At 37.2% G+C, this 27,625-nt stretch overlaps 1 protein-coding gene across 3 annotated transcripts in view; it reads right to left on the bottom strand.

Moving 5' to 3' along the window:
- Positions 1–27,625, bottom strand: part of kcnip4a (potassium voltage-gated channel interacting protein 4a) — a 220,079-nt gene that overhangs the window by 124,337 nt on the left and 68,117 nt on the right. The window contains exon 1 of one of the 3 annotated variants that reach the window (XM_079865282.1): positions 18,835–19,277. The exons of the other annotated variants lie outside the window; for them this stretch is intronic. Within the exon in view, the coding sequence (XP_079721408.1) occupies positions 18,835–18,922 (88 nt within the window). The 5' untranslated portion in view covers positions 18,923–19,277. Of the gene's footprint in view, positions 1–18,834; positions 19,278–27,625 lie in introns of those variants that run through there. 3 annotated transcript variants of the gene reach the window in all.

The following is a 27,625-nucleotide window of genomic DNA, read 5'->3' as shown; positions in this document are numbered from 1 at the left end:
GTCACAATAACAGGATTGTGCAATACTTTGAAATCGATGCAGGCTAGGTCAATTTTTTCTTCAAAACAAATGACAAAATGCATTGTGGAATCCCATAACCCATAAGTACTTGCGCTGGAATAATTTAATTAGGTATGTTTGGGAAAGCATAGGGAGGATTTATAAATAGATGTTATTTAGAATTAATAGATATGTGGGTAGTGCTGCTGATGTAATTCTTTTGTAAATAGTTGGATTTCATTTGAAATTCCATTATGGAGATTAACTTGGACCCTGTTCATTTATAATCAGTTTTTGTTTTTTTTACTAACATAATTAAATTCACTGCAAATGAACACATGCTCCACTGTGAGTATGCTGGGGGAATATAATAAGCTCCATAGCACATGTATGTTATCTCACAGACTCACACTATGGAAGTCTGTTTCTCAGAGTAAAAAATTAAAAAGCAAAAAGCATAAAATAAGAAAAAAATTCAAATTGTGATATATTAAGTTGCAAATGTGATGTATAAAGTCGCAATTACGAGAAAAGGTCTCAAATACTCAAGATATCAAGTCACATTGTGCGATATAAAGTCATAATTGGGAGAAAAAGTCACAATTATTAGAAGTCTCAATTACGGGATATAAAGTCACAGATTAACCTGAGATAAAGTCACACTGTGGGATATAAAGTTGCCGTTATGAGACAGTCTCAATAACTCTACAAGATAGGTGACAGTCAAAATGTGAGAAAGTCATAATTGGGTTAAAAGGTCGCAATTAAGAGAAATAAAGTCTCAGTTATGAGATATTAAGACATTCTGAGATAAAAAGTCACATTGTGAGATATAAAGGTACAACGTAAAATAAAGTCATAATAAATGGGAGACAAAGTCACAGTTTGAGATATAAAGTGTGAGAAAGTGTATAAAGTTATAATTGGGAGACATATAATCACTCGCAATTGTGAGATATTAGCCCCTTTCACACACTTCACTGGTAAATTACCGTTCAGAGATCATGTGAACAGGACCTTCTCAAAAATACCAGTAAATTGTCTCTGATAATTTACCAGTATGAGAAGTTGTGACAGTAAATTACTGGTATGATGCTCTGTGTGAACAAAGAATGAGGATTACTGGTATGAGGTCTGAACGCGCTGACATACAGGGGGCTTCTCATTTCTTATTTGTGCGTACTGGTTTCCTTCCCTCGCTTCCTTTCCTCGTGTCTTAGCTCCACCCCCTTAGGATACGAGGGAAGGATACACCTGTGAATCCTCTCTCATGACCCAGGAAGCTTCCTCGCCTCCTTTGCGGTGCAATTAGAGAATTGAGATTCAATATGGCTGAGTTCAATCGGTTTCCTGGTCACAGGCTGGAGGACAGAGGAGCAAGGAAACAAGGAAGCATTAATTTGAGTATTGAGAAGCACCCAAGAAGTCTGCTTTGGGCCAATCAAAAAGTTCTTATAGAGATGACGCGGTTACTACGCAATGTTTATGTAACCGGCTCTACTCGACCTCACTCCAATCCGGGTCACGGCACCAAATGTAACCCCTTGGTCTCCGGCGTGGGAGGCGGGCGCTCTAACAAGGAGGCTAAAGACCTCAGCCTCTAACGTCAGTTGCTCCCCGTTTACACGCATAGCTCTTCCTGGCCTATGACAGTTACATTTACAGTAAGTTCAACTGCTTTTTAATAGTTTTTCTAAATGTGCACTAGATCGCCATATTTGACCATTGCGCCGCATCTTGATGCTTTTTCAGCATGTTGCGTTCGAGAACCTCTCTTCTTTTCTATTCATCAACGTTTCGACCCTGTAGTTGAATACTATTATGCGCATCTCTTATTTTTAAAGGGTAACTAAACTTTTTTTAGTTAATGATCTGTAAGAAATTTATTAGTGCTGTTCATTGATTCGAGTAACTTTTTTGACATTTCGGTATAAAGTGTTTTAATTCTACAATATATGGTGTAAAAACGTCTGAGTGCTGCCCTACTCCTCCTGCATGGACTCCACCAGCGCAGCGGCGTCTTGATGTGAGTGATCATATATATTTTAATCACAATTTATGGTTAAGCTAAAGTTAATCCTCTGCGGTCGACAAACACGCCGGCGCATTTTGCTGGATTTTTTCACATAGCGGCAAAATTCGATATAACTCATCAGATGGATGTACTTTACTTCGTCTTGCGACCCTGTGAGTCACTCTCCATTTTAGAGTCTGACAGCAGGTCTCAGGTGCACGCCCCCCCGCTCAGCCACACCCTCGGTTCATCCCCTCTATCTCCGCTGGGGTCTGCCCACTTTTCTAGCATTTTTCAAATATTGACAGTGGGTGGAGTCAGGCTCTGACCAGGGGTTTAGTTACCCTTTAAGGGAAAAAAAAACACGTTCTGTGTGATCACCCCCTTACGCCTGTCACTCAGAAGTAAAAAAAGTGTCAAATTGAACAGAAAGTGTAACTAATGCGCTTCTCCTCATGCGGGCGAATGAAGGCAACGGCGCTTTAAACAGCACGTTTGAAGATAATTTCCGATGACTGACATCACAGAATTTACTGGTATTTCGGTCAAAACCACTTGAAGGCAAGCCTGCAACCTTAGCCGAAAAAAGGAGACAAGAGACAGTTTTTTTTTTAATGGATGTCAATGGAGGCTTCACTACGCTGAATAAATCGCTTTTTTAATGAATTGACAGCCTATCGGCTTATCTTTAACATATTTTACATATTTCGTTTTGGATTTATCTATTTTTAGTTTAAATGCTGCTTCATAAGAAGTCACAGGTACAATTTTGTGACAGGTATGATTACATGCACTTTTCATTCATTTCTATGGTATCTGCCAAAAGTGATTGACCGTCGACCGTCGCTCTGAACTAAATTCAATGATGTGAAGGATGTAATGTGATTGGTTTAATAAGGTACACCTGACCCAAGTTACCTGTTACCAGTGTTGGGCAGTAACGCGTTAATAGTAACGCATTACTGTAACTCAGTTACTTTTGACAGTAACTAATACTGTAACGCATTACTTTTTAAATAAATTAACTCCGTTACCTCTACCATATGGTGCGTTGTCCGTTACTTTTTAAAATGAATTATGTGCGGCAGTCATGGCGAGTCAAGGCGAGAGCAAGGCGAACAAAAGCGAGGCGAACGCCGCGAGCGCCCTTGAAAGTGCGCGAGAGAGACCGTTGGAGAGCGCGCTCGGAAGTGCGCGAGAGAGACCGATGTGTTGGAGAACGCGCTCGAAAGTGCGCGAGAGAGACCGATGTGTCCGAGAGAGACCGGTGTGTATGTTGGAGAGCGCGCTCGGAAGTGCGCGAGAGAGACCGAATGTGTTCGAGCATAATATAGTTTGTTTATAAATAAATTACACACTTCAGCATTTGAATAATATCTGTAGCATATTGGTATCATCTGCAACGTTTTAATTAGTTTACATATGAAACAAAACTCCAAAATAACCTGCAGAGAACGTTCCCAGAACACATCTGACCGGTTGTGAACACGTGCGGCAAACACGACTAGAATTTGGCTTAAATAACCTCTGATGGTGACGTTCTCTGTAGGTTATAGAAATAAACCCCCCAAAAATCATATTTTATTATTATTGTTTATTTTGGTACATTGTTCAGTATTATATTGAGAGCACATTTTGTTAAACTGCTTACTTTCGTGAGGAAGAAGATACTTCAAGTAGGCTATACAGTATGTCTACCAGTTGTAAAGGTGTTAGTTTTATCATTTTAATTTGCACTACAAAGAGTGTATGTGTATGCATATTTTTTATTACTGTTTATTTATTTTTGGTACATTTCTTAAGAAGCATCATTAATTTTTAGACTTATTTCTTGGCCAGTTGTTGACTGTGCAATAAATATTAAAAGTTCTAATCCTTCTATTGTTTTGTTGTTCCTCTATAGTAAAGATAACATTTTAATATTTAAGGTAATAGGTGTCTCTCACAATGTCCCATACCAAATTAACATTAAAATAGTGTGAATTAGAGTACAATATTTTATAATAATAATTTATTCTATTTAGTGTCCATTTAATTCATTTAACTTTTTTTTTAAGTAACGCAATAGTTACTTTCCCTGATAATTAGTTACTTTTGTAATGATGTAACTCAGTTACTAACTCAGTTACGTTTTGTGAGAAGTAACTAGTAACTATAACTAATTACATTTTTAAAGTAACTTGCCCAACACTGCCTGTTACACTTTCTCCAATGGTAGAGCCATGGGCCCTCGTATCTCCCAATAATACGACCATCTCTGTTTTGGTGCTGATGTGTAAAAAATGGTAAAAAGCCAGAATGACATTTCTTGTGTGAACAGCATATTTGTGTATTTACCAATAAAGTCATTCTAGTAATTTACGGTGATTTAATTGGATTACTGTGTGAAAGAGGCTATCAAATCACATTGTGAGATCCCTGTATAAAGATACACTGTGTAGATAAAGTCATTATTTCTCATAATTGCGTCTCCAAATAAAGTCTTAATTACAAGATATAAAGTAATTTTGTAAGAAACTGTATAAAGTCATAATTGGGAGACATAAAATGTAAATTCTGAAAAACTCGCAATTGTGAGATAAAAAGTCAGAAATTGGCAAAAAAGGGCTGAAATAGGCTTCCATTACCCACAATGAGCTTTGTAGGCTTTAGTTTGCTATAATATGGCTATAGGGCTGCAATACTATTACAGTTCATATGGAAATATACCAGAGATGACTGCTGTACAGACACTGCGGATCATAGTGATTCCATATTGCAGTATTTTCATGGTCCTGTTCACAGTATAGCCTATGACGGTCATTCATTTGTAATTAAAAGGGCTATTATGGTAGACTACGGTAAAGCAACTAGTAGCCAGAAATTACTGCAAATTCAGGAACATTTAGGCCTCTCAGGCACAAGTTACTCACAGTTAAAAAGTCTCCTTGGTCCTAGTCCTTGTCACCAGCATTGCTGTGTTTTACAACGGCTGCCCGGCTCCTTTGAGAATATTTCTTTGCTAATAAGAAAAATGGAGGAGAGAGATTCTATTCCTGCAGTCTTTATGGTGCAGTGCATCTGTCATGGAGATCTATGGCTGTAATTCTCATTATTAAGCAGTCAAGCAAAACTGTGAATTCCTTGCTAGCTAGTGTGGCTTTGTATAGTCACCATGAAGATGTATACCCCACAAACCACAGTGACCAAAGGTGGCGCGTCAATGTCAAAAATGTAATCAGCAATTTGGCCTCATGTAATGAGGTTTTGCGCATCGATCTCTGATCTCTAATCTCTTTGTTGGTGATGTATCTGCCCTTGTTTAAAAATCAGTGTGGATGCAGGTGCCACTGTGTTCCCTTGTTCACTGAGTCTTGATGTGAAGGTGTGGGGCTTAATTAAATTATCTAGTGGTGCTAAAGGAGGCTTGTTAACTTCATTCAAACATACAGTAAGCAGACTTAAAGGTTTGCATAAAATAAGCCATTTTGTGGTAAACGAACAAGATTAAAAACGGATACTCTTCGTGGCTGACAAGGAAATCAATTGTGAATTCACTATAAAACTGAAATCAGCACACAGGGGATATAAAAGACAAATAAAACCAATAAACTAAATTAGTATTTCAGTTTGGAGGTAAAGTCAATGCTCCAATCTCACTACAGGAACATGCACTGGCATTGTTATAGAGTGTTTCAGCAGAAGAAGACCATAAGCCTTGAGTCTCTAATGCAGTGAGACCGACTAAATACATATTATTGGCAATACTTTGCATTTAAATTGAATCTGCAAATGGCATTAGTTTCTCAAAAGTCTAATTTTGACAAACTGTTCCTTACTAATACAGCCGCTGGATGGCTCAGATCATGTGCTCTATTTCAGATTCATGGTCTATAGGGGGCTATATTATTTAATACGATGTCTTTTTTATTGATAAATCTGTATTAAGCATATATTTTACTGCAAAACTAAGGTCACTGGACATCTTAGGGATGCAGTTGTGCCCTGAACATCAGCTGACCTTGCCGAGGTGAGTCATTACTGTAAAATAAATGGCTTCCAGAGTCTCACAGAGTTCACATTTCTGACCTCAATTTGATGTTTCAGCTGTGAAAAATGTGTTCTTATTGTTTTTGAAATACTCATTTTCAGTGGACTGATAGTAGTTGAAATAGGGCACATTCTATGTAAGGGATAAATTACAGTCAGCTCGACATTATTGCAAAATAATAATCAAGTGTCCTTCTTATCAAATGCTAGCCATAAAATGTATATACTTACAATTTCTTCACTCAAACTACTGCATTTAGTCTTTCTTCACTTTCACAAAATCTCTGTTTCATTCATTTTTGACAATCTATAGAACAATACAATTCAGGTTTATTTTAGATAACTAAAACTAACACAAGCTAAAACCATAAAAAAATGTGTTTTTAAAAGATACACTATGTAACTTTTGGCCCTCTAGTGGATAAGAAAACAAAACTCCATGCATTTTGCGGAAGAACATTGTTTTGGTTGTGCTTCGGCTCTGCTTGACTGCAGATGAATATGATTCTCCTACTGCTCATAAAACATTCACCTAGGCTTAAGAGATATAACTAGTTTAGATGGAAAGAATCTCAAGCTGAAAAGCTGAAGACGTTACTGTAACTTTACCCATTAATACAGTAGACACGGTACTTCCTTGCAGAAATTCCAGCACAGCGCTACAACAACCATAATGAAATGACCCTTCACAATAGATAATGCTTTACAGTGAACTCTCTGTTCAATAAGATACCTTACTCACCTGTCGAGTAATAAAAACAAGATCTCCGCATCGCTTTTACAGCATTTCAAATCCCTCAGTTCTCGCCATCTCCGAAAAGCCAAGTTAATGTTGAATCTTGTTTTATTACAAGCTCTTACGTGTTTTCTCTTTGCCAGCAGACTCTCCTCTGTTAAGCATTTTATTTTTAAAACGGGTGATTCCACAGAGGTTTGAGCATGTTTCTGTCAACCTTTCTCAATCATTGTGACAACTATGCCACTCCCCCACCATATACAATATTTACGGATATGACGAGACACGCACGGCCAAGTGACACATGTACACAATTTCCCATGAAAAACATCCCGACAGGTCTAAAATATAAAGAATTATAACAGGCTTACCATAGCGAAACAAGGTAAGACAAAAACACATTTTGGAAGGATTGATGATTATTTTTAACAAAAAAAGTTAGGGCAGAGAAAAGAAAGAAACAAAAAAAGAGGGCAAAATGAAGAGGCATTAACATTAAACAGCACTGACTAACGGAAATATAGTGTAAAATCTTTTCTGCATTAAATTGCGTTTGACACGGCTTGAAAATGTATTCATGGAAGCCTGTGTTCACCCTGAGAAGAGACAGAGGATACCTTTGAAAATAGATGAAAGTGAAATGAAAGTACAATAGAAACTGAAATATGAATAATACTTTCTTTAAAAAAAAACTCTTCAGAACACAGTTCTATTGATGAAGCAGGCAGCAAAAGACATGTGCAACAATTATAGTTTATAATATCTGCTATAGATATTCAGCACTGAAGGGGTGGGAGAAAAATGTTTTTTATGCATTGTGATTCTCTCTTCAATGATTATGAGAATTTCATAATTGATTCTGAGTTTAGTTTTTAACCACAGATGCAAGATTGAACTATGTGTGCTCTAGAAACAACGCACACACACACACACACGTTTTATGGGGATTTTCCATAGACATGTATATTCTATCCTCAACAGTAACCCTACTCCTAAACCTTCCCATCACAGAAAACTTTCTGCATTTTTTATAGTTAAAATAAAAACATCACTTAGTATGATTCATAAGCTGTTTTCTTCATAATGGGGACCAAAAATAACCCCACAAGGACAAGGATTTAGGATATTGCCATCTTTGTGGGGACATTTGCATACCTGGGGTTGTATACCAGAAACACACACACACACACACACGCACACACGCACACACGCACACAATAATCTTCCATAAAGTTCGAAAAGTAGTTTTACCTTCCAAATGCTTTACAAAGGATTGGATTGTGAGGTGCCTAAATATCCCTAATTAGAGGCCAGAGATTTTAAGAGTGTAACAGAGAGTTAAAGAAATAATGAGGGTGGGACTTGTCCATGGGGAATTGATTGAATGGTTCTGGTTTGCTATTGGTCGATCTCATGTGAGTAACAGGTTGTCCCGCCCCCGCCCTGAGAGCAGGATGGAAAGGGCAATTACAGGAGCAAGAAACAGAAACAGAAATCGGATGACCTTAAAGAGATTGTCGCAAACCATTTTCCAATGTATGCGGCGGGCAGATGTGACAAATGACACAAGTCTTATGGATGAGTAATAAAATGATTGAAAGAAATGAAAAGGACCAAGTGCGCACAGACATATAAAGTGCACTCAATTTATGAGCTGACTGAACACACCACCTCCATTGCTGACAGACCAGTGGCCTTGGTGTTCAGAAAGCCATTAAGCGCTGGGTAAAGGTTAGGAGTTTTTTTCTTTCGGTTTAGTCTCCTGAATCCACCATCACAGAACAATTTCTGCACAAATGGGCGCTAAAAGTGGTTAATCTATTCAATGTAAGGATTCATATGAAGACCAGAAAGCATGGGCGCTTCTAAAAATACCCATTCTGTGGACTAAAGGGATTTTCATTTACAAACATTAGTGCAAATGAGAAAACTGATTACAGTAACTGTAGGGGCTGGAATGGAAGTGGCTGAAATGGGCTGACTGGAAGCTGCAGTCTGAATCAAATGGCAGAGAAACAATAAAGCTCTGGGCTCCCAAAGGTCTGGGGAACGGCTCAGATGATTGCATTGTGGCCAAGACGGCAAGAATTTCTGAGATAAGCCTAAGAGCATGTACCATTCATTCTTAATGTTATTTGGCTGAGATATAACCTTGAGGATATGGCAAGCAACACCACTGAAAGCTGCTACCAACAACAAAATGGAAACATATCTTCTTCATACACATTTAACAAGATCACATTCTGTGTAAGAAACAGCAGTATTATTAAGACCTGCCTTACTTGTATTTGTGTTGTTGCACGGTTGTCCAATGATGGGGTTTACAACCACCATTGGCTGTTCAGCCGAGGTATGGTCTTTATAAAGACGTCGCTGGCACTCGACAGAGAGCTCATTTCTCATCGAGTTGAGAGCTCCTTGATCCCGATAATCAAACCTGTGTAGTCACAATGAAAGTTGTTCTGATTGTTACACAAGTGGATCATGTTCAATTATGTTACAAACATGTTAAAAGATCTTGGAGCATAGGGGTCTCCTGCCTCTTTATTTTGGTGAACTTGTTTGTGCTTTGTTTTTGATAGGTAGTTAAGCAAGCTAGTTGTATTTTATTTTGACATTTTATTAGGTTTTTTAATTTATCACTTTTTTTTAAGTATTCATTTGGTTTGTTACTTTGGCCTTTGTTAACACTGAAGGACTTGCTCCTTATTCCACTACCTACTTGTTACTCTAATATTACAGTTCTCTCTGCTTAGTTCTTGTGTATCTGTATGATTATCGACCGGAGTGATTTGTTTTTTGGGATTCCACTACCACTGTCCTTTAGAACGTTCTCTCTATACACCCAGACCCGGGGCGTGATCCTCAGATATTGCTATGCCTGTTTGAAAATGATTTCGAAAATGTAACATTTTAAGCATAGAAGATGTAACAAGAGTTAAGAAGTTATTTAATTGTATCTTTCATTGTGTTCATAACCTCAAATACCGTACAGGAAGTACTGTACATAACAAGACTCATGAGAGGGTTAGTTATGCAAGGCTGACATTATTATGACAACATCATCCTCTAATTATTCACTGTACATCCTATTAATTATGCAGCGTTTAATTAGGTTACGTTTAATATCTATTTTGAAACAGCAATGTGGGTTACACACATGCAAATGAAATTAAAATAGGAAAATGGGCTCTGGATGGCCAAGAAATATTTTCTTACCCTTTTTAAATACAGTTCTCCACACTTTGAAAATTTACATTTTTGAAATAGAACACAAAAGTAGACATATTTAAAGAATAACTTTACATACAACGTAAGTGACCACATATTTAAGAAGGTCGATCAATCAATCAATCAATCAATCAATCATTGGAACAACATGACCAAATTTTAAGTTTTGAAACTTAAAGATTAAAAACATTTAAAGACAGTGTTATGCAGTCAGACATAACAGAACGGTGACGCTATAAGAACAACAAAAGTACAACACGTCCTTGTTTTCAGACTCATCTTCTGTGGCTCTGGATTCAAAGGTCAGTGAACTCCGGCACAAGGGCCACAGGTTAAGGTCAGTGTGCTAGTGCTCACATCACTAGTGGTGACTGATGCCATTTAGAGTGTGATACTAATGAGACACAGGCTGGAGGCCATAGGCTCTTACTCAAACTAGGCAAAACGTAACTGAACTCATTAAAAGTTCATGTGGGAGCAGCGATGCTGTATGAAAAAAAGGCATGTGATGGGATTGTCGGCTTGCAGCTGGGCGATTATAATCAGTAATTGCATAGAAGTGTACAGCAGTAGTAGGGGATGCAGAGATCACACAGCACATTGAGACAAATTATACAAAAAAATAAAAGAAACAGCCTATTTTATTGCTAGAAATATAAAACCTTGTGAGCTGCCTATGGAGGCTTTATATAGTACAGAATGCACACTACCGACACAAAGACAACTTCCATGATTAAAAAAAAAAATGCTCAAACCAGTCAAACCAAAATGGTCTGTTTACTGGTTTTAAGCTAGCCAACTTAAATCAACTGAGGCCAGCTTAAATCAGCTAAAACCAGCAAACAAGTTTTCTAGACGGGTTAATTATGATGCCTTGTTGAGAAAAATGTTGATTATTTATAAAATAATATTATTATATATAATATTGAGATTAAACAACTGGAGACACATGGATTACTTCAATGATATCTTCACTACCTTTCTGGAGCTTGTAAGTGGTAGTTGCGTAGCTGTCAATGAAAGGACATAAAGCTCTCAGATTTCCTTAAGATCTTAATTTGTGTTCCGAAGATGAACGAAATTAATAATTAATAATTAATGACAATTTTCATTTTTGGGTGAACTAAACCTTTAAGTTTAGTTTATTAAAATATAAAAGTTTTTTTTTTTTACAGTACAGGCCATCTTCAGCAACATTTATATCTTATAATTAACACACATTTCTTTAGGACAAAGAATCGATGTCGTGGTGCCAGAAGAGAAGTCTCTTCACAATGGCAGTAAGACACACTCCATTATAATTGCCATGATGACCTGCGAAACCACCAGTGACTCTATACTCTTCAGGTCTAAATGAAATTGTCAGGGGTAGAAAGTAAAAAACAACAAAAACAACAACAACAACAACGACTTTTCCCCAATGCAGACAGAAGACGGCAGGAAAGTCGAAGAGTCTCTGAATAAATGAATTATACCAATGAGATTGCATTTGGTTTTCATCCAGCTTCTTTCTCCAAGCATTGTGGAACAATGTTTGTGAGCCATTGATCGAGGAAGATTATTTTCTATATTGTGGAAGTGAGAAAGGGTGTTATGAGAATATGATATGGAGAAGCTGCCCTACTTCCTCTACATTGTCTGGGAGACAGATATCGAGCGGCTGGAATTTAGAGCCTGAGGTTCATTTAAAGTGTCTGCTGAGTTTAAAAGCAAAGACACAATTAATGTTTCATTTTAGATGTGCTGTGTGGTTTCAGTGATGACAGACAATTTGACAAGTGATTGCCAGCTAACCACAGACAATAAATAAAACCTTCAGAGAACAGAACCTAGCGGATATATTAAATATATAATTAGTCATACAGGTGTGTTATTTTCATCTGTTCACTTTAAATGTACAAATTAAATTAAATATATCTTTAGATACACTCTTTAAGGGATAGTTCCATAAAAAAATGGAAATTCTGTCATCATTTACTCACCTCCATGTTGTTCCAAACCTGTTACTTCTGTGGAACATAAAAAGATATTCTGAAATAAATTTTCAGTGTTTTTTTTCTCACTCCATACAATGAAAGTCAGTGGGGTCCAAAGTTGTTTGGCCCCAACATCATTCAAAATATTTTGGGAACTACCATTTTCATGCACGTTCAGGGTCTTCCTGTTGTTAATATGTTTTAGTTTGTAATGTTAAGTTCCAGCCCTGCCGTTGTGAAAAAGAGTGTGCTTACTTGTACCAAAGACATTATAAATAGAGAGACGGTGCACTAATATCACTATGAATGAGAGAGTGTACCAAATACGCCCCCCTCAGCCGGACTGAGAGGAAAAAGAGCTGCTGCGTGACTGGATTTAATAGGGGAAAACACGAGTAAAACAAACGATTATCAGTAACTAAAGGTTGGACTCGATATAGTGTTCCTTACAACTTACCAAAGATCCAGAGATCCATGGATTCTGGCATGCAGCCAGGAATCGTGTTTCCTAACATTTGTGCCTGATTTCGACGCCAGGGAAATACATAAAGCAAATTTGCCTGTGAACGCTTTATATAAATACAATATAGGTAGGTCTAAATCCATGTGATCACTTATATCAATGTTATATATATCGTCCAGCCTCAAAACTTGTATCGTTTTTGTCAGTGTTCATTTAAAAACGTCCAATTATGCAGAATATACGATGGTAAATATTTAACTGATGAGTTGTCAATACAATATATAACAATACAATATATAGGTATATGATTTTACCCCTAAATTCAGCATATTGACACAAAATGATAACTGCAAATCCACATTTTGCTGTCTTTAGTCCAGCTGTTTCTATGAATTGCAGCGATCCATTTGCTTCTCTGTTCTGTAGCTTTCGGCAGTCTGTAAAAATATACCTCCGATTTCTTGTCAAATCTAGTTGTACAGTCAATCACAAAGCTCTTTCCCGTTATAGATGTGTTCTGTGTGTTTTTCGCGGCTTTTTGTCACTTAGAGGACATAACCGCAGTCACTACGGCCGACGGTGACGTAACGCACATACCTTCTATATGGTGGAATAAGCCCCGCCTTCTAAATAAAAGAGCCAACTGGCGATTGGTAAAGTTATCGCATCACTGCAGCTGCCGTTAGAAGCTCCGGCTGCTATAGAAACAGTCAAGTGTTCTGAGACGCATGCTTGAGGGCGAGTAAATGAGAGGATTATCATTTGGGCTGAACTATTTCCCACTTTTTTTTTTATGGAAATGCATGCTCAGATCACAAATCTATACTAATAACTAGTAAGTACTGCACCACTATCCAAGCTAAGCTATTCCTGACAACACATACAAGGCTGTTTAGTAGCAGCTCAGCTGCGAGTCTGTCGATCAAACTGAAGTGATAGGGCATATTAAGCCACAATGAGCTGGCATCTTGGATTAAATATTCAGTGTTTGGTCAAGGATTATGTGGGCTCCTGGAACGGCATCTCAGAGGACAGCTGGAACATGACCTGGTAATAGCTGTCGAGAAACCAAAGAGACGAAACCTACACGACTCATGCCGCAGAGATTGTCTAAATAAACACACCAGACTGACATGACTACAGGCTCAGCCTTCACGCAGTACGATACCGTTTCCTTACGCGAAGACGCACAGTTTTGCAAGTAAACAGACAAAAAGAAATGGAAGCTAGAAACTGTTTAATTGTGAATTATGACCGGTAAGAGCATCTGATCCTCTCTCATACTCAAAGAGAGAGCTTAATGTCAACGAGTTGAAGGATTTTGGCCTTGTGAGACCGCCGCAAATTGCATTGACAAACCTAATCAAATCACTTGAAATCTATAACCATCTACTTTGCTGCATGCTAAAAATGTCTATGTGCACCTGAGAGGTTTGCGTGAGAAATAAAACGTGATAAAGCAGAAGAGAAAGTTCTCCAGATGCTCTAAGGCAAGATTAGAAATATGAAGGCCATTTTTGTCTCTTTTTCCTCAAAGACAAAAAGCAGACGCTGTTCCAGGTCCTGTGCCAAGTATTTCAACCGGTTCCCCTAAAAATGGATGATATATTGCAGCGGTGGACGCGTGTGACAGCAGAAAGCAATAAACTGGGGGGAAACAAAAAGGCAAATGTCATTTGTTCACAAGAGAGAGATTTCGAGCGTTTAGGCGGTAAGAGCGAGGCCACAATGTGACAAATAGATGGACACAGCCCTCTGGCTCCATGTAGCTTGAAAATCAGCCTTTCAATTCACAGTCTTCAGGGTCCAAAAGCCTGAAGAAATATGCAGCTCGCACTGTCCTTTCTGTGGGACATTTGAACATTACTATACAAAATGTAATAGGTTGTTCAAAGTCATTTACAATAATGAAATAGCAAGAGGTGTTATACTGCTGGTGAGATAAAACAAGGATTTCATTTTCTTTATGATCTTTAATCAAGACAATGGACTATAAAAGAAAGGAGAAGACATTTTTAAAGACACTACACGGTTAAAAAATAAAAAAATAAAAAAATAGCAACTATACATTTTCCAGTTCACTGGATCTTTGAGTCACAAATACTGAGACATGTGAATTACTAGAAACTACATAAAAGCCCAACTAGTCAAACACAGTTGTCTGATGATATCTTTGCTTTGCAAGGTGAATGCACATTCAGAAACAAAGATAACATAGCTCACTTCGCATATTAAAGGGATGGTTCGGAGTAAAATCAACGTAGGGTCCTTTGCACCATGACCTCGAGCCAAACACCCCACCCCACCCCAGAAGCCTTTTTTCCTTTGGTTGAACATGATTAAAGTTAGAGCTTATTTAAAGATATCAGCCGAATGGCTTAGTGCAGGCGCTAATGGATCCTATGATATATCTTGTGAATTACCCCACTAATAATGCCCAGAATGGTACTAAACTTATACAGTAGAACAAATAGGTTCTGTACTCATAAAACGAGGCATTGGGAAGTTTGTAAGTACATCAGGAGTTTTATAGCACGTCATTATAAAAAAGAAGAAAGACCTTTGTCCCACCCCACCCCAATAATAAATAATACAATATACACAATAACTGACTAAGAATTGCAGAATAAGACGATATCTCCAAGGACACAGATTTCCAGTGTCCCTCTGCTGTATTCTACGTCAGATCCAATTAGAATCAGGCTCAGGTCAGACTTGAGAATGGACTGATTCTTTCAGGTCATCGATCAATCCTGATCACTTGAGCAACAGATATTGACATTCAGTGTCTTTGCATTGCTTTCTAAGATAAGAGATATAGTGTTTGCCTTCACAAGGGTGGTTGAAATACAAGCATGAATATATTGAAATTATAAATGGCTCCTTAGAAAAGTACAAGATAATCAGTTTTTGGCATTCAACCAAAATAATTTCCTTTGCTAATGGTCATATTCAAATTTCCTGTGACATAATAACTTCTCAATTAAAACCTGTTCAAAATCTGTATTTTTAAACTTTTTTATTATTTATTATTTTAAGTGTAAAGAGAGAAAAGAAAGACTAAAGTAAACAAGAACACTGTTCTACAACCATGTTTGGACAGATTGTCTTACTGTGTCAGCCGAATCAATACAGCACCGTAACAAGGATTTCAAGTGAAGGCAGAAAGACGGTTTCCAGCAACTTAAGAGTCAGAAAAGCTGTCAGTCTGTCAGACGATCAATATTAAAAGTCATTTTCTGTGACTCAGCATAATATCTGACATTGGGCTCGTTCCAAGAACACATCCTTTCCAGCACGTTTGATATATCCTGGTAATTATCACAAAACAGCTGACATCTGGATTAATTAATTTTTCATGCTTTTGACCCTTAATCCAATTAAATCACTATTTGGCAAATGTTAAGCATTAATAAAGAGAGCAGTATATCTATAGCTATTTACGCAGTGGAAGAGTGTGCAACACCAGACAAATATGATATAATACTGTTCATAATGATGGAACAGATGTGAGATTGAATGAGCAAAAATACTGGCAGAATGAATTTCTGAGTAAACTGATCATATATATATATTTTTTTTATATGAGCATAAACAAATTTATTGAGCTTTATTCTTAAAACATGAAAAATGATTTGCCAAAGGAGAAAGAAGCATTAACTTAATTCAAGATATTTGCTCTGAAAGCTTAATGTCTTTTTTTGAGTCACCATTTACTCACCCTTGTGTTTTTCTAATGCTGTATGCCATTCTTTCTTTTTTTTAGACCACAAAAGGAGAATAATAATAATCAAAAAGTCCTGCTCACACTCACATCAAGCTTTTTAAAAAATCTGCAAAAGTATCAGAATGATCCCATGTGATGTGACATATATTCTAAGAGTTCTGAGGGTATATGATAGGGTTAACAAAAACAAACCAAAATTGAACAAAAATCCTGACCTTGGCCATAGTTCTTTGTGAGAAATCAACATAATCAACATGAAATATAATAAATCCCCAAAAAGTGTCCTTGTACTTTCTTCACCAAGTTAAATATCTCTGGACCGGAACTCTGTTTGTCTGATTACAGTCAGAATGACAGTTGAAAAAAATTAGAATAGGATGACTTCTTGTTACGACAAACACAACGGATATATTCACCTCAGAGAAGAAAGTTAATGGATTGTATTCCACTTGGCGTTATCTTCACATATCCGTGCCAAAGACCAATGGCCAAGGAAGATGTTACATTGATGTAAATAATACATTCAATTTTGGTTTGCTTTTGGGCTTGGTGAAAAACAATATCATATCAAGATCCCTATAAAATCACAAATGCAGGAAGGTTTCTTCAAGCGCCTTGGAGACGTTCCCGCAGTTCTTCTGGATTAAGTCTGTCTCAGTTTATTCTGCTTCTTCATGTAATCTCAGACGGACTCAATAATGGTGAGATCAGATCTCCGTGTGGATCATACCGGCTGTTGTCAGACTCCTTGTGCATACAGAAATTTTACTGGATTATTACAATTAAAGGCAAAATTAATGTTTGGAAATATAAAACTGATATTTCCAACTGAAACACTACAGCAAACTATATAACTGGATTAAAACCATTTCTTTGGGGCGGAAATACTAGCGTGCCTAAGATGTTTGCACAGTACTGTATATGTTGAGACCATTTCCTTCCCCATTAATGGTAGATAAAATAATATCGTGATAAATATTGACATCGTATGATATGGAAATTAAAAAGTGTGATGCTGGTCGCTATTCACTGCCATTATATGGACAAGTGTAAGCGGGACATAAAAAAAAAAAAAAAAAAAATTCTCCTTTTGTGGTCCGAAAAGGAAAGAAGGCAATACGGCATTAGAACAACACCAGGGTGAGTAAATGATGACTTAATTTTCATTTTAGGGTGAACTATCCCTTTAAGTATTTCTGCTTAGTAAATAGCCTATATCTTTATAGGAAATAGTCCACATCATTGAAAAGAGAATGCAAAGAGAATAGCATATATCATTTTAGAGGAACACACAGATTTTTCAGATTATTGATCTAAATGAACTGCTTGACTTATATAATGTATGCTCAAAAAAAGTAAGTAATAACTTAAAAAAGGACAGCCTGTCACAAACACAGAAGACATGCCTTCTTATCAACACATGACCCTAATCAACAAGATTTAATGAGGGAAAGTTTTTCTTTCGGTGTCAGTAATTATGATCAAACACTACATCAGTCCCGCCTACAGAAATCTACTTAAACCAGTCCACCAGAAGTAGTCAAGTCTTCACTGCAGGTCTCTTTATCTTTCAAAAGGGCCACAAATTATGTACACAACACATTCTAATGCATCATATTCATAAAAAATAAGACCAGCAAAGCAATGCATGCCAAGCTTTGCCATCCGTGGTCTTTGTTGTCAAACGCACCCACACATTCAGACACACGTTCACATGCCGCAGAGATATTCCTCACAAACACAGATACACGATAATCAATAAACGTGAAATAAAGAAAGGGAAAGAGTAAATAAATAAACTTGTCAAATCAGATAAATCCCATGACTTCTTGCTTGGATTAGCTAGAACAAAACTTCCTCATCTGAGGTGGTAAATTAACATAACGAGTGCAAAGAGAAAAACTATTAGATCATTAATTCTCTCTTTAACAAACATTTTGTAATAATGAGTCCTTCAGGTTATTTCTTCAAAATATTTCAAATTAAAAAAAAAATGTCACTATATATATATATATATATATATATATATATATATATATATATATATATATATAAATAAATAAATAAATAAATAAATAATGAAAGAATGCAAAAACATATCTTGACCAATTAAACCGTTTAACAAGGTCAGCATACTCACTACATGCATTTGTTTTGATGCATTGCTGATTTCCTGCAACAAGCCTATTCATTTCAGAAATATGGCTCACGGCCCAAATTATCTCCACACAATTTGACATTATTTGAAGACACACTGGGAAAACTACAGCAGGATACTCAAGGACAACATGACTAAATTTGCTGCAATCCACGAAGAAGAGCACATCTCTCCTTGAAACAGCTGACACATCAATTTATATTTGCCAAATGATGGGGAAAATTTGTTTGCCTCTTCCTAATTGCCAGTAGACTGGGATTAATTGACATGATTAAGGTGATTAGGAAGGAGAAGATAGATAGAGATTATCAAAGGTCAAAACCCGGTTAAGAGATGCCTGCAGGTTGTTTGAGCTGCACTGCCTCAACTTCTACATCAATACTGTATATAATGCTAGATTGCACCAAAGTATTTTATACGCTATTGCAAATCCAACAAAGAACACACCTGCTTTTTACAAGATAAAAAACTTTGGAGGAGGAGGAAATTGCCAATTTTACCTGCATTGAGTGTGCCAGTAATAAGTCTGAAGAGGTACTGAGCAAACTTCAGAATCTCCCTCTTGCATCTTTTCCTGCAGCTGCTCATGCTGAGGTTTCTCTCTCTTCCCGCTGTTTAATCCTCAAAAGGTTTGTAGACAGAGGAAAACTTCCTCCCCGTGGCTGCGCTCCTGCCTGAACCTGCTCAGCTCGTGCGTCTGTGAGAGTCGGCTCATACGGAGCAGCGCGAGGGGGGTCACTTACTGCCGTTGGGTCATAAATATTTCCTCTGGAGCGCTCGTGTGTCCCAGAGGTGCTGAGCGCTCCCTTCTAAGCGGTCTCCTCTCTTTAGCCGTTCACACTCTTTCTGTCACACACACACACATTTGTAGTAGAGTGGCTGCTTGTGTGTCTCAGCACCATCTGTGGCTGTTTCAACCTCCACGACCGTTTCTGGGAAGGCGGTGCCAGCGTGGCCTCGGAGCGAAAGCACAAGAGAGAGAGAGAGCGATGAGGAGGAGGGGCAGGAGAGGTGAAAAAAGAGAAGGAATCAGCATTGACAGGCGATTATGGAACTGTCGTGTTGCCAGTTATAATGCTACAACACTTCAGAGACGCTCTGGGTGAGGCATCTCTTGAGTGTCACGGTATTGAGGGCGAAGGATTTTTTTTTTAAAAAGTGGAAGAAATGGAGAAAGGGAGGGACGGCGAGGTTAAAGATAAGAGAGACTACAGAGACAGCCTGCTCTTGCCTGAGAGAAAGTGAATGGGACGGAGATATGGGGAAGGAAGATAAAGGTGAAGGTGCAAGAAAGCAAGTGAAAAGAGATCTGGACAGAAAGACAAAGGGACTGAGGTGTGAAAAGCAGCGTGAAGCAAAGCAACAGACAGACTGAAGGCAATATAAAGAAACGCAGAGAGAGAGAGAGGTTAAAACTGATGGGAAACACCTTGACATTTTCAAAAGGCAGGTGTTCAGATGGTAGAAATAAAGGTGGAGTTCATAAGGTCAGTCCTGATGACTCACAGCCCGAGGTACTTATTTTACAAAGCCACATCAAAAGACTGGGACTCATCCATGAAAACAGCTCTAGGTAACACAGGTAACATTACATAAAAAAATAAGGTTGTTATAGACCTTATGTAGCCCCGCCTCTTTTCAAAGCTGCGGTAAAAATCGTACATATTGTGCCTTTTCAAACGAGGTGATCATTTTAAAGACTTCCCGGTCAATTGGCATTTGTTATGACATCCACTTCAAACACTACAATGCTCATGATAACTTTCGTTAACTCTAAAACGAGTAAGTCCACTTCACCAGCCAATTACTCTTCGACAGCGATGCCATAGAAAAACGGAATTTCAAAGACAAAATTCTAAAGATGGCTGCGCGGTTGTTTCTCTGGCGCATAAGGTATATAGTTCTTTTACTATTATTGTTTAAAGCTGCATACATGAAAGGCAGTACAACAAATATTGCAGCAATGTATTAACAGTTTATAGTTTAAAACATAAATAATCTGTAATGGGAATGAGCTTTTATTGTATTATGGCATTGAGAACTCTTTTAATTGTTACAAATGAAAATGTCTGAAAAAAGCTGAAAGAGTACTAGAATGTCTAATTTAAAGCTAAAAAGAAATTCTCAACAAAAGCATAGGAAAGCACTTAATATAATTACTAAAACTGAAATTAAAAACTGAAAATATAAACAAAAAAGGTAATTCAAAATATGAAAATTGTCATAATTTACTAATTTACTCATAAACCCATTTGTTATCTTCGTTTTTTGTCTAATGAAAAAAATATACACTTTTGAAGAAATGTTATGCATACAATAATTAATAGTAAACAGGTTGTCAAGCACCAGCAAGAACCAAAAAAAATAAAAACCTCCTTTAAAGCACCATAAAAGTGCACCACTACATACTTTTCTGTAATTATATAAAAAAAATTGTGATTAGTGATGCACAAAACCAAAAGTCGCCATTTAAAGAACGTAATGAAAAATGTTTAGTTTTAGATTACATTTACATGACAACAAATGTATTAAAATTGGAAACGTTTTTCTTTTGTACAATGTTGTCAAAATGATCCCCACTCGATTAAACGATTAAAATCGTTGTATTATGCTGCCAGGCCAGTAGTTGGCGATGTGACTTTGTAAAGAAACACTATGTGCCTATAGAAGCATACGCATGACGTCATTGTTTTCACAAATTCACGTTTGTAGCTTACACAGAGATGATAACGGTATCATTTGTTAAAAACTTCAAACGCGTAACAAAATTTTGTGTTTTCAGGCCCCCAAAATGCAAATGTCGTGTAAATAAACAGCCAAAACTCAAAGTTTTCATTTACAAACTGTGTTGTGTAAACGGTCCCACACTAATTTTCACTGTGTTGTTCCTGTTTGCCTGTTCTGTTCTCTAGTGAGTTTCCCTGCTTGTTAATCAGTTCCCACACCTGTTCCATGTTATCCTTGATTACACTCCCCATGTGTTTAAAGGCACAATATGTAAGATTTTTACATTAAAATATCCAAAAACCACTAGCACAAAGTTACACATTTTGTTGAGCTGTGTACTTACATTATCACAAACATTTCCAACAATGTTTAAATCCAGAGAAATCAGCTATTTTAACCAGTGTTATAGACCGTGTTTGTGTCGTCTGTCATTGACGTCATATCCACGCTACCCTTGATTTCCGTAGAAATCATGGAAACACCAAAGACGCTTTAATACAGTATGTGTTTTATTAGACAGGGGAGCAACTGTTTGGATATACATTTATCAACAGAAACGAATCATTGCTATACAGCGCAACACGGCTAGTCTTATTGTTTGAATCACTTGTTTTCTTGATTTTTTTAACCATGCCTCAGAGACAACACTATTTTGTCACGTAACAAAATCATAAGCATAATCAGAGACAGCTTTCTTTTTATAAAATAAATTGCATGTCATTTAGCAAGTCATCCAGTTTTTATTAATATGATTTTCTAATATCGATCTAGATTACAGCAACAAGTCTCTCATACCAGCCACCTAGCGAACGCACAGAGTAACGTGATCAACTTTCAACACACTCAAATGTATTTAGTATGATTGTTTTAACCATGTAAAACAGAGCTGCGTTACCCCACATACGCAACGAAAAGAGCGGAAGCGGGCGACTGCAGCACAAGCATAATAAAAGCTCAGAGACCGGTGTTTCGCGCAGGTCTCTCTCATTAGCATTCACTCTCAAGGGCGTCCTTGGCGTGGATACTTTCGATTTACATGATTTACATGAATACATGATTTCTGCCTGAGTCCACCGGACACCTTTCCATTGGCTGTGGAGGTGAAGAGTCAAGACGACAACTCCCATGATTCCACGCTCATTCACAGAGTCATCAACCTACGCCATTGTTTTGAATAAGCGACCTTTAGTGGCAAAACTTACATATTGTGCCTTTAAGCCTTGAGCGTCCTCAGTTCTGGGTTCGGTCTTGTTTGCGTTTATGTGTAGTGGTTGTGTTTTCCTGTGATTACTCCTGCGTGTTTATTAGTGGTGACGAGATGAAGCTTCATGAAGCTTTGAAGCCTTTTTCAGCTTCGAAAGGAACCAGCGACAAAAAATTGTTATTTGAAGAATTTATGTTCAGTGTTGTTTCATTATTTTGTAACTGGGCAGTGCTTTTGTTTTTCTCGTACGGAAATGATAAAAGAAGGTGAAAGTGATTTAGGTGGACTGGAGAGAGAGAAGTGGAAGTGCTTGTGTAACAGGAGATGTAAAAAAACACATCGTTCCACCCAAAGTGAACCCCTTCTCGAAGCACTGCACTCAACCGAGGCTTCCAAGGTCACCGGTGACGTCATTTCACTGAAACAACGCAAGCCTCAATACGGAGCTCTGGGGAGAAGTTCCTGACGTTCTCGACACAAGCTTCGAAGCCTCTGTATCAGGGATAACATCACTAGTGTTTATTTCATTTATTAATAAAGTGTTCCTGAGTATATGTTATTAAAGATTATTCTTGTTGAATTCTTCTGCACTGTGTGATTTCTACAGCCACCAACCCTGGCAGAGATATGGAAATAGTGCGTATTTTTGTCCTTTTTGGAGCTTGACAGATACATGTTGTTGTACATGAAGGCAAGTAAAATATAATTAATAATTAGGGTAAACTAATTCTTCTATTTTCCACAAACAGGCTTTTTTATTTAAGCAAAATATCAATTTATGTTAAATTTGATTTGCGGGTAAAATTTGACATGTTGACATGTCATGTTCTTAAAGGAGAACTTGGTAACTTTTTTAACTTAATAAAACTGTCTAGAAATCATTTGGATGGTTAAACAACCTGTTCTGGTGATATTGGTGACTTTCCCCGCTCCCCCCAGCGTTCCCAGGCGGAAAACCAACCTTGCAACTTGGGGACTACCGTCCCGGCAAGATAGAAATTGGAAGTCTCGTGAGAAGCGAGAAGCGAGAACGAGAACGAGCGCGAAACACAAATTGCTTTACGGCAATTCGACATAAACACACACGCATGTATGATGTATTACCAGATTACCCACCTCGGTAGACATAGCTCCACACGATACAGTTGGCTTGCTCCGATCAAAACAAACGCACACGAGCAGCGGTAGAGAGGGGGAGGAGGCCGCTGCAAGTGAGTTTTTTTCGACCGTGTTGTGAAATATACGCCCCCCCCCCCCCCCCCCCCCCCCCCCCACCCCACACACACACACACAGCTGTAGGGGGAGCTCGTGGGGAAAACATGCGACAACAAAAGGAAAAATCAGCGAAGAAGTGACTCGAGTTCGCTAGACTTGCCGAGTTCTCCTTTAACAGGTTTTGTGAGATTCACCCACATGAATGATGTGAGATGTTATTTAACTGCAGTTCAACAAGGTCGTTTACATCACGCTATCTCGTCTCGTATATGGTCTTGTTTTGGGTGTGTAAATTTGCAGTCTATTTTATTTTACACATGGAGGAAATTACATGTGTTGATAATGACAATGTAATCGTGTTTGTTAAATGTTTAGATTTTTTTATTGTTGGAATCTCTATTGTTGAGTTTGGTGTAGAATTATGTCCTAAAAGTTTAATGCAGTTTGTCGGTGGGTGTGATTAAAGTGCCCCTGTGGTAAAAATCAAGCTTTTAAATGTTGTTTATTTTAAATGTCTGGTGTTTTTAATATGCTTTAAGACAAACCATGTGTAAAATTCATAAGTCAACACCACTGCTGAGTATTTTCTTCTTAAAACTGCAGTGAACCAAAGACAGTCTCAAAAACACGCTTTGAAATCGTCAACGAGTGGATCTCTGAGCTGGTGTGAGTGAGTGGAGGCGGGGCTAATTTGCATATATTCATAGAAACGAATGAGGCAAGGGTGTAGAGTTACAGTCAAGCTTTTTTAAGGCATTAAGAATTTTTTCAAGTAAAGAATGTTTAAATATGTAATTTTGGTGATCAAAGGTGAGTTTTAAGGGATAAAATGATAGACTGGGGGACTTTAACATATCTAGTGTTTATTGTACGTGGTTGATTGATGATACTTAATTGTAAGTTTATAGTAAGTTGATGATTTTGGTGATTTCAACCATATTTAATATTTAGCATTAATTAAACCTGTATGTTAATTGTTTGTGATGTCAACAAATAATTAATTGTATAAATAGTAGGTGGAGATATTAGATTACCTCCCACACTAAAGAAGGCCTAAGGAGCGATTATCAATCATCTATCCATCAAAGCCTCATTTCTGACCCATGATCTGCTACTGTGAAAAACAAATTTGCACCAAGTGATGATCTTTTTATGTGTAAAATACTTTCATTAACATTCCAGTGGAATCTGCGGTTCATTATAGCAGCTCTAGGTAGAGGCAAGCCATTTAGATGACAGATGAAACGGCTTGTTTTGTATATGAAAGAAAAGTTGATGCCCATTGGTCATTCCTGGTTCAGGCAGGCCTATTTCAGGAAGAGCACTCCAAAACCAAAAGCTTTTTTCCACGAGTGACTCGCAGAAGATTTAGACCCCTCTCTGTCCCTGGCGCTCTCAAATAGGAACGCCGTTTCCGCAAAGAGGCGTGTTGTTCTGAAAGGAGCTCTGGGTTGTTGTGACAAGAGAGAAAAATGTGGGTGAATGCGAAGAGAACAGATTTTCCATACAGATTATGCTACAATGTGTGCACACTGTCACTGCAGTGCACGGTTCGTACTGCTGCTTCACAGCTACACGACACGTTTGATATGACCTTATGAATAGCATGATAATAATTCATGAACTCAAATTAATTTCTTCATGTTTTAAATCTAAGGAGACGTGTGGCATTTTACTATCAAGCATTACTAGGTGCTTTGAAAGGTCAATGAAGCAGCTTCATTAGATTTGCATGCACTACTGTAGATTCAGCATAAAAAAAAGTACTCACTTTTAAAAAGAGTCCTTTTTATGAAAATAATACACTTTAAAAGAATATACATTCATTTCAAACTTACGTATAATGTTTCTGGACACATTGCATGTTAATTGCAATTAAAAATGTATTACATTTTGACTCACTAAAATAGGTCTCTTTACATGTAATTTCATAATTAATTCTACATACTCTAATTTAATTTCTACGCGGTTCTATGAATATGCAAATAAGCTCTGCCTCCACTCACTCACACCAGCTCAGAGCTCCACTCGTTGACGATCACACATTGACCCGATTGGTTACAAGGTAGTTTGTGATGTCAGAAACACCAGCGATTTTGAGACTGTCTTTGATTAGGTGCAGTTTTAAAGAGGAACTATGTTTTTTTTGTTGTTTTTTTTAGCTTAATCTACCTTAACTGAACAGCTTCAGTTGATTCATTGGAGACATTCCAATTCACCAGTCATTGGAATGGTTATATGACTTTTTTCGGGTTGAATGGTGGCCGTCTCGCTTCCCTCTAGCGCCTGTGAGCGGAAAAACCACCCTTGCAACTTTGGGCCGGCGGGAGTCGGCAACGAGTTTTTACGACAGCGTTGTCAAATATCTATTCTGAAGCTTTAGGGGGAGCTCTATAGAGAAATTGCCAAAACTGCATAGCGCCGCTATGAAAATACTGACTTATGAATCTGCACATAGTTTGTCTTAAAGAATATTGAAAACATTACATAGACATATAAACAACATTAAAAGCTTGATTTTCACCACAGGGGGACTAAGTAATATTTCATTAATATTATAACTGCAAGTAGTTTTGTAAAATTTATACTTTTAATATTTGAAATGCACTAGAATTAACTACATTTAAGCACTTATTTTTTCACAAGGGGAAGATCACAAGTTCTCTTTAGATATAATTACAAAAAAATAGTACCAATTTCTATGAAGCCTGTTAATATGATGCATTTTGAACTAATTAATGCATTAAAACGTATTTATAATCTGTTCTGTTATATTTAAAAACATAATTATACATTTTAATTTAAGTTAAATTCAATACTTATTTAAGGTTATTTATTTTGTTTTAAATTATTATTTTTTTAAAGCAAATGTATACTAATACTCATACTTAAGGTTAAGGATTTAAACAAACCCTTAAACTTCAGTATTAATCATGACTTATAAATGTTTTTTTTTTAATTGTTTGTTTTATTGACATTAATATTAAAAATAATATGTGACGTGAAATTACCTTCATAAATAATCGAAATTATGATTTCCAACATGAAGGTGATATTTGCACAGGCAACCACCACCAATTACTTCAAAAGATGTATTATCTAGTTATAATCAATAATTCATGACAAGATATAATCTGTATATTCTATGTAATATAAGAGATTACAATGTGTATTTTAGGGTATTAGGAAGAGCTTTAATGTATGCAATCTACAGGCTTTACGAAAATGTCTCAGTTCAGCTTTATTTTTAGCCTGTATCTGTTTAGGGCGGATCTGTCTAATTCAGACCAGACCCAAGCAAGCAACTGCAAATGTTCCTCATTACCAATTAGCAGCTGCTACGCAACCCTCTGAAACGATCAATCTGCCTTCAATTCAAATCCAGGCAGCTTTTGAGGAGCTGCAGACATGCCTCACACACAGCTTGAGTGATAGACTTGCTGAGAATGAAGAGTATTCGCCAGCTACCGGCGTGTGTGAGAACTAGCTTCCGCACCTCTTTGAATTCATCCTCCCGCACGCACCTGCTCACACAAGCACACACACATGCCATCTCAAAAAGGACTGGTGCCATGACACACATTCTAGCCAAAACACTGCCATCAGTACCAATTACTCACTGATATATTTCCTTTTCATTTTTCCAAAATCACCTATAGCCAGATTACTTTAAAGATTTATGATTTAAATATTCCAAACATATACCCTCGTGGAAAACGTGCGCTTAATTGAATGCGCACTTGTGTTTTGCCTTCAAACCTTGAAAGTAGTTTTGAAAGACTAAACTTGCAGATGATATAAAAAGACTTAAAGACAGTACACTTCCATGAAAGTTTCTAAACACACTAAAGTAGATTTTTAAAAAGTGCACTTATGAAATGTCAATCTAAACGTTAAAGTACATTAGAAACATCATGTTTTAATAATCTTTTGTTGTTCTTTAACAAGAACTTATTTGGTACACTTATTTGGATGTGTTGACCAACATACTGAAGCACATGTTTTATTCTAATTTTAACAGTGTGTCATTTAATATTACATTTGTTTACACACACACACATTTTCATTTAGTTGCAATTAAGTGTCCAATTACATTCAGTTCTCACTTAAAGGGATAGTTCACACAAAAATGAAAATGCTGTCA

The sequence above is a fragment of the Squalius cephalus genome, assembly GCF_949319135.1.
Source record: "Squalius cephalus genome assembly, chromosome: 3".
NCBI lineage: Eukaryota > Metazoa > Chordata > Actinopteri > Cypriniformes > Leuciscidae > Squalius > Squalius cephalus.
Note: the sequence above shows the minus strand (reverse complement) of the source record. Positions and strands in the feature narration are given on the sequence as shown.